General features: G+C 38.0%; 1 protein-coding gene across 1 annotated transcript; it reads left to right on the forward strand.

The window, feature by feature from the left end:
- Window positions 1-3,302: 3,302 nt before the first annotated feature.
- LOC115821447 (atrial natriuretic peptide receptor 1) lies at window positions 3,303-7,273 on the forward strand. Its single transcript, XM_030785274.1, has 7 exons — window positions 3,303-3,467; window positions 4,409-4,543; window positions 4,974-5,148; window positions 5,540-5,638; window positions 6,169-6,260; window positions 6,514-6,654; window positions 7,034-7,273. The coding sequence occupies exons 1-7, from the start codon at window positions 3,303-3,305 to the stop codon at window positions 7,271-7,273; spliced, it is 1,047 nt and encodes a 348-aa protein (XP_030641134.1).
- The last annotated feature ends 1,209 nt before the right edge of the window (window positions 7,274-8,482 follow it).

Here is an 8,482-nt window from a genome sequence, read left to right on the forward strand (position 1 = left end):
CAATTAGCCTTAAAATCACTGGGTTGAATTAAACACAACACATTCCACACACATTACATGCAGCACACAAAACATGCAACCACATGCATTACAAACATGACACACAGTATGAATTTAACATAGATCACGTTACACACACCACACACAATATGAATTAAACAAATCACACACAACATACCATTTACCGTTTCTTGTTTATTTCTCCAACCAGTTCACCATTTATCAATATTATCTAAAATATACTACAGTGTCAATCCATTAAAAATACCACTACGTTTCTTACGCTTAATTAGACCTCAATGCTGTTACTTACTGGACCACTAGAAAATTCAGCTGCAAATGTTACTCTTCTGTATGGGCTTCAAAAACTTCTTTCGCTGCTATAAGATTGGCTTCAAACCAACTTAAATAGAATAATATCACTTTGATGTATTAACATATACTCACCAGCCACTTTATTAGAAGCACCTTACTTGTGGATACACCTTGTAGGTGTACAGTGAAGACTGTGGCCCATCTGACTGTTGCAGCATGTATTAGCCATCCTCTAGTTCTTCATCAGTGCACTGCTGTTGGCTGGATATTTTTGGGTGACAAACCACTCTCAACAATCAGAGATTGTACTTAGTTAGTCAACAAGAAAAACAGCAGGACCATGACCTACTAGGACTAGATTTTGACACCCATGACCTATAAGGTTGGTACAGGCCATTAAGTGACCAGTGAGTGTGGGTCCAAGTTTGGAGTTCCTAATAAAGTGGACAGCGAGTGAATGTAATGCCTTATTTTACTGCATTTATTTTTTGAAGGTGTTTTGACCTGCAGAGAAAAAAGAATTTTAAACCACTTTACATTTACCTTACATCTGTTTATTTTTCAGCGATGTTAGACTTGTTCACGACGAGGCATTATGGAAAAACTCACGCATTCTCTCGTGCTGTTAAAACAGTCCATTAATTTTTTCGAGTAATAGTCACAAAAAACGACCTCTAGCTGAAACATTTTCCCGGGGATATTGAAATAACCTAACCAGGATTGAAGGAATTGCCCCAAATTGTGCGCAAAGTAAGAGAGAAAATTTCGTTGGAAATCACATTATTTATATAGACTATTCTGATTGTTTTAAGCAGCATTTAACAATCGAATTTTTTAACTGGTGATTGTAATCAGTGGTAAAATGTAGACCAAACTAAGTAGCCTATTTAGACATTGGTATACACTGGAATACACATTGACCTGCTTTATACTGTAGTCAGTTTTACTTGCTTGTATTTTCTGTAATTGGACTTAGCTTTGAGCTTAGCTCTAAAAAATATTACAACAAACGTTCATATTTATGATCAACATTTTTAGAGAATAACAATTCAGACTGAAAAATAAAAGTCTGCGTCAAGGTGAAGTTCCTCTTTTTGCACAGCCACGAAGCCGTGGAAAATTCTAGACATGCTATATTACCAAAATTTTGGATGTAGCGCTATTTTTTTTTTTTTTGACAAAACGAAACAGCGTTGTCTAATTTGTTATTATTATTATTATTATTATTATTATTATTATTATTGTTGTTGTTTAAAGTTAAATGTGTCTAGTTAAAAATACTCTCTCACTGCGTTACACAAAAGAGCGCACTGTAGTCCTCCGGGTCGTCAGTCCTCTCACACCGCAGCTCACTAAACCAGAATAGCTTAATTGTCAAAATACGTCACTGGTCAATCCCTGTTGTACATAACAGAAAGGAGAGGTGCCTTGTGTTATTGTGCCGATGCCCTTAATAACTTTTAGATAGAAAGTAGTGCATTGAAGGACAGGATTTTGTGCTTACTGTTGAAGAAACGGGCAATCTCATGTCATCACTGGAGTACGTAAAACAGGACTGTTTCGCATCTGGTGCTCTGTCTTCCTCCTCGCTCAAAGGCACCATAACCAAAATACAAAAAAGGCGACACAAACCCCGAAAGAAAATACTGTCAAACCAGAGACACGAGGAGGCAGACGCTGACTGTGATATTTGCAGGTAAATTATGATGTTGTCATCTTTTTAAAGATAGCCTTATACAAGAATAGCCTCATAATTCGACATATTGTGTAACTATTCGCTAGTTAATATTGTTCAAAGTGAAAATTTCTCAGTCTTCTGTCACTTACAGTAAAAAAGTTTTTTGGGGGGAAAAAAGAGTTACAAATATCAATTTGTAAATATATCCGCGCAATAAAATAAAGATGTATTTCTTGTATTTTAACACAACTTTTGATAACTTCAATAGTTTATTGGTTTGAGATTATGGTGAAACAAAACAGTTCCTTCTATAGGCTCCTAAAAAAATTCTACCCTTGTACACAGACTGTCCCTTCCCGGTTTTGGCAGACAGAACCGAACGGTCCGCCGCATTCTCACTGCTTGCGTTGTTTCATGCTTGGCGCTGTTTTGCACCGTGGCCATGGACTTCAGCAACGGCTTGACCCAGTGGCAACATATCGACACTACGCTCAACGAACTGTCGTCCTGTAGGACAAACACAACACTCGAAATAGTTGCGGAATTACAACGTATGAGAAATGAATTTTTATTCAGATGGAATAGGACAAGTGAAATTAACGGAATGATATGGGAAAACGCGTCTTCCACTATCATGTCCGTAATTAACCACCATTGTATTGTCACGCATGCTCAAAATGACACTGGAGGTCTTTCCTGCTCAGAGGAACTTACAAAGTTTTGTGAACAGCTTCAATCTGACTTTCTGGAATTGTTAAACTCAACATGGAATGGAGAGAGTATGGATAACGAAACATCCGTTTTCACCAAGGCAATATGGGGAATGTTGAATTTATGGGGGAGTAGGGACATTGACATGATTCATATAAAACAAAATCCAAACTGGGCAGAGGTTGTCTCTCTCAGACTGCTCGTGAGGTTACAGGAGTTAAACTCTCAGCTGCTGGAGGGCAGAGCAACGTGGTTACAGAATAACCAAGCAGATATGCAGTATGAGTGGTGGTGTACTCTGAGTAGCTTGATGGTCATCCAAGCGATGTCTGAGAACCTCCAGTTTTGCTGGGCAGAGCATCTGGATCTGCAGCTGAATTGGAGCAATCCCTCAGCTCTATTTGCATTCTTGTCTTTACATTCTGGTCCTAGGGAAATTAATGAAGCCCTGCATAATGTACAGACATGCTTTCTTTCAAGGGTCATATCGGCACTAAAGCTTAGATCTCGGGACATTTTATCTGGTTTTAGCCTGAAGATCTGCCTGCTTACAATTGTTTGTCTCATCTACCCCATCGTGCTACTTTCCTTCAAACAGATGACAGAGTGGATTCAGGACTATGCACAGAGTCTAAGGAGGCGGACAGAGGATCTGAAGAGAGAGAGACGCTTGGCTGAAGATCTTCTTCATCAGATGCTGCCCAAGTCAGTGGCTAAGCAGCTTCGCCAGCGAAAACACGTAGAGGCTGAGAGCTATGACATGGTAGGAGGTTGACAGCTGAAATCACAGAAACAATTTAGTTACATGCACCAATATAAAACAAGGGGAAGCTCTAGTCAAAACAACATTTTCATGAACATTTTCTGCACTACTGGTGACAGTTCTCCAAAACTGGAGAAAACCTTGTTAACAAAATTATTTGCAGTCTTAAAAACAGGGCTTGTTCTGTTTTACATGTTGGGAAGATTCTAGTGTGCCAAACGAAGCCATGCTCTCAGTCCGTTTGGTCTTATTGTTACAATAATTGCCTATAATTATGGTATGAAATATTCATTAGGAGATAAAACAGATGAAGGAGTAGGGAAAATTGCATCTGTCGTTGATGAGGATTTTGTGGATGAAGCCCTGGGTCTGGCTCTCTTTTTCTTTGTTGTGAAACATGATTTATCCATCTAAATGGTTTTGAATCACTGTGTGTTACCTATATTACCATCTCTGTTTACTGTATCTTCTTAACAGGATATTTTGTGAAAATGCGTAGGCATATTTTAGTTTGCTCTCAAATTTTAACAACAAAAGGGATAAAATGATTTTCTCCACATGATTAATCTAGATAAATGATGAAATCTCCCAAAAACATTGCTCTCATTACATATTAAGCTTTTGAAAGCCAGATGTTTTGTTTTGGGGTGTAAATAATTGCAAGTGCAATGCACATCTTGTGCATATATACACAGTAAATCAGCAACGATCGGTTGATATTTCTTACTTGATTCGGTAATCACACTACAGAATCAAATTAAAATTCAGACAGCGTGGGTAATAGTACACCGGCAAAAAATGATTTAAGAACATATTCTATTCTTACTGCCTTCCCCTGTAGTGACCCCTGTAGTGACCTCTGTGTGTTTTAGGCTTGTGATGATTATTATTTTCAGCATGAAAGAGGGACTGTAAAAATGATAATGTCGCTGCCATTCCAGGTCACCATTTTCTTCTCAGACATTGTGGGTTTCACTGCCATATCAGCTTCCTGTACTCCACTGCAAGTGGTTGAGATGCTAAACAACCTGTACATGTGCTTTGACACTCGCATTGATTCATATGATGTCTACAAGGTAAACAAGTAAACTGTGTATTCTGTAAAAAAAAAAAATACCTCAAGTACTAAATATATATATATAAACAAGTAAAATGTGTATTCTGAACTGAAAAAAAAACTTAATATACTTCATATATATATATATATATATATATATATATATATATATATATATATAGATAGACAGATAGATAGATAGATAGATAGATAGATAGATAGATAGATATGGAAATAGATATAAGGTTTTTTTCAGATATGTATAATAATATATCTATAATCTATAATCGTGATGTGATTCTAACATGTTGCTGTCAGTTCATATATCATAAACACTCTTGGAACGTCTGTAAAATAAACACCACCTCACTGACATCTGAAGATAAACCTCAGCAGTGTTTTTCAGCCCCTTTTTAAAACGCGCATGACAGCATGTGTTTTTTTAACAGGTGGAGACTATAGGTGATGCATACATGGTAGTGAGTGGCCTACCAGAGAGGAATGGAGATAAGCACGCTGATGAGATTGCCAAAATGTCTTTGGACCTGGTGGCAGCAGTACGTCAAGTTCCTATACCCCACATGCCAAACAAACGACTGCAGCTCAGAGCAGGGATACATACAGGTGAGTGTATGAAGGGAATGGTCATGACTTGCATGGTTTTCTTGCCATTTGAACTTACACTCTTTGAAGAAATGCAAAATAGTGTTCAAAAACCCCTGTGTTTTGTATCGGAAATTCAATATAATTTAATTTTGTTTCATTTTGAAATGATGCTGAAATTCTGAATCTTTATTCTAGGCCATGGGAGGAACACAGAGTATGTTGCAAAGGCTTGAAAAATAATACAAACCTTTTCTTATTGGTTTCTTTGTGACTGCTCACAACTATAGATGTTTCTTAAGCTTCACTGCAATAATTTCTAAGATTTCCAAAGTCTTAATGTTGTATCCTTTATGAAAATGTGCTTAATGTAGTCTATGGTGCGAGATGACGTGTTTGCTCTGTACTGCAGGCCCTTGTGTTGCTGGCATTGTGGGATACAAGATGCCCCGATACTGTCTCTTTGGAGATACTGTCAACACAGCCTCCAGAATGGAGTCCACCAGCCTGCGTATGCATCTCCTTTACACACGGGGTTACTATGCAGCCCAGCTGCTTGAGGGGGCTGATTTGTCTGTTTTTTGTTGTAGTGGTGGGAGTGTGTTCATGAATATTTTCAGTTACGACATCACCATAGCAATGGCTGTTTTTGCGTTTTCAGGGCTATTTACATCCTGCAGACTCACCATCAAGCACATGATTGCTTCTTTGATTTCATCAACATGACGCCTCAACTTTAATTACTTTCAACTACTTAGATTTATTTACTTGGTACATTATGTAATTTCAGCTATTGTAATTTTACATAATTATTTTGAATATATCCACAAATATCTAGTATAGCCATAGGTATAGTGTAAAAAGCTCAGTACTCCTGAACATTGGTAAGGGAGAATTTTGATGTTTGATAATGGTTTCTAAGACTTTGTGTAGCTTTAAAGGAGCCTGTTAAAAGACAGAATGTGGTAAATGACTGTTCTTCTGTAGTTTAGAAAACTATTTATTTATTTATTTATTCATTTATTTATTTTGGTGTCTCAGCCCAAAAGATCCATGCCAGCTCAGCCACATACTTGGCCTTGATGAAGGATAATGCCTATGAGCTCCAGCTGCGGGGGGAAATCGAGGTGAAGGTGAGCCTGGTTTTATTTTTGAAAACTGTTCGTCTTCACGCTTTAAACAGCCACAATCATGTGTCTCGCCGAAAGAACAATCCATTCTTGCAAACAGGGTGGTGTCCCAAATGTACAGGCCACCGACCGGGTAGTTTGGGAGCACAATGGCTCTGCAGAGGGCAAAGACACTAACTGCATCATTTAGTGTAAGATTTACTCACAGACAGCCAAGAGAAACCAACCTTTGTTGTTGTATTGCTCTTCATTGTAGGGAAAAGGCAAAATGTACACATACTGGTTAATTGGTCACAAAAATTACAGTGTTCAGAATGACAGTCTTGTGTGCCACTGGAATCCCAATGCGCCAAGGAAGAAGAAGGCTCCTGTGGAAAGCAGTGCCTCTATGGGGAATGTGAGTACATATTTTCTTTCCAGTTCTGTTTTCAGTCTGAGAAACAATGTGTTTTCATTCAAACTGTTTACCAGTATTATGAGGTTCATATACAGGAGGTCGAAAACACTGTCTGGAGGACTTCAATACTCAAGGAAAGTTTATGTCAAACATTAAAAAGAACATAAGTTGGTAAAGACATTTTGTTTATACTCCACAACTTATGTCTGTGCCCACGATAATCACACCATCAGTACCAGCTCAAGGGACAGCATTTTAGTGCCTTAGCAGTAATATACTGTGCATTGAAGCAGTCCATAGGAGTTAGTGGTCCAGTGCTTATGTGTGATATCAAACTTTTTCACAAACCCCTCCCACTGTCTCATCTTTCCTTCTCTAGTCCAGCATCACAGTGCAGAGTGTGAGTGAGTCTGCCACGCCCGTCTCACCAACAGATGGGTTGCACAAACTGGAGGGATCTGAGGTTACACTGTGTGTGTCTGCGCAGGTGGAGAACTGCATGGGTAGCTTTGGTACTTTGGGCTCCATGATTGGAGCACTGCAGGGATGCCAGGAGGAAGACAGCAGTGTCCCACACTGGGATGGAAACTTGCTGCCAGGCTCAGTAAATCAGGAGTAGAGATCAGGACATCTTAATGTATCCTGTACTACTGAAGGTCTAAACTGTGCTGTGTGTGACTCCTGTTAACACTACACCCTTTTTCATTTGTTCTGTATTCATTTTATCCTGTGGTAATTTACTTATTCATTTACTCATAATGATAATAATGTGTTTTGTGACACTAAGTGTTAGTATTGTATTTCATATATACTAAATTTTTTGTCATTTCCAAACAACACTGCTGAAAGCAGTCAATTCAGATACAAGATAGTTCTGTAACTGTGGGTTGGCTGGTTGTACTCTTTGAACTCCAAATTAATTTTTGTGTTCTTTCTCACACCTGTTTATCACAACAAATTGGAAACAAATTACATTTGTGCAACATTCAATCGCATATGCGTCCAGGGTCCCATAATGTTATAATAAAGTTCAGAAATCCCGATTGCAGAGCAGGACGTAGTGGACGTAACCAGACATAGCGAACGCAATAGCTTCCACACGCAACATGTGTATTTCATGTCTCTTGTATGCAAAGTGATTGCACTGCCAGGCATATAATTGTACAGTACATACATAACCTGTACTGTACTTTTTATTATTTTAATGTGAACTTTCCCTACTTACATGTGTACAGTATCATGGCTATTTAGCCAATACAGGTACATTACAGTATCCCATATAAATTTGCTAAGTATATAATATGGTGTTTGCACAACATCCAAATCACATAACGTCCTATTTCACAGAACATATCGTAAACATTAAGCAACACATGACTGTATTATCCAAGTAAACAACACTCCATCCATTTTGCAGTCTTGGGTTTCCCCACATTTGCCATGTGATCATAAAAGAGGCAGTTTTCAATTCCTCTGCCCCCAATTCAAGCAGCAAAAGTATCACTAGTAATTGGTGAAACCAAACTGAACATTTTGGAAAACTGTTTTAAATTATTGTTATTTTATTTCTCTTCTAATGTGTCTGTAATAGATTATTGTACATGTACAATAGATTATTGTACAATTCATGCCATCTTGTTTTTTGTTATCATGCTTTGTAGAGAACAATAAGAGAGTTTCAGTACATTAAATACATAAATAGCTGTGATTCTTTATTGCTAGTGTGAGCATAAGATAATCTGTTGACTCCAGTACAGTGAGTAGTTTACACTGTAGTTTATATGGTAATGACTGAAAGATTAAACACCATAGCTGGTGTATAGAGGTT

Source organism: Chanos chanos, chromosome 9 (assembly GCF_902362185.1).
Source record: "Chanos chanos chromosome 9, fChaCha1.1, whole genome shotgun sequence".
Lineage (NCBI taxonomy): Eukaryota > Metazoa > Chordata > Actinopteri > Gonorynchiformes > Chanidae > Chanos > Chanos chanos.

What these genes read in the sequence shown, in the direction of transcription:
- LOC115821447 (XM_030785274.1), top strand. Translation starts at nt 3,303, where the DNA reads ATGACAGAGTGGATTCAGGACTATGCACAGAGTCTAAGGAGGCGGACA. An exon ending in AATGGAGTCCACCAGCCTGC is followed by an intron (nt 5,639 to 6,168) that starts GTATGCATCTCC and finishes TTGGTGTCTCAG; the next exon opens with CCCAAAAGATCCATGCCAGC. An exon ending in GCAGTGCCTCTATGGGGAAT is followed by an intron (nt 6,655 to 7,033) that starts GTGAGTACATAT and finishes TTCCTTCTCTAG; the next exon opens with TCCAGCATCACAGTGCAGAG.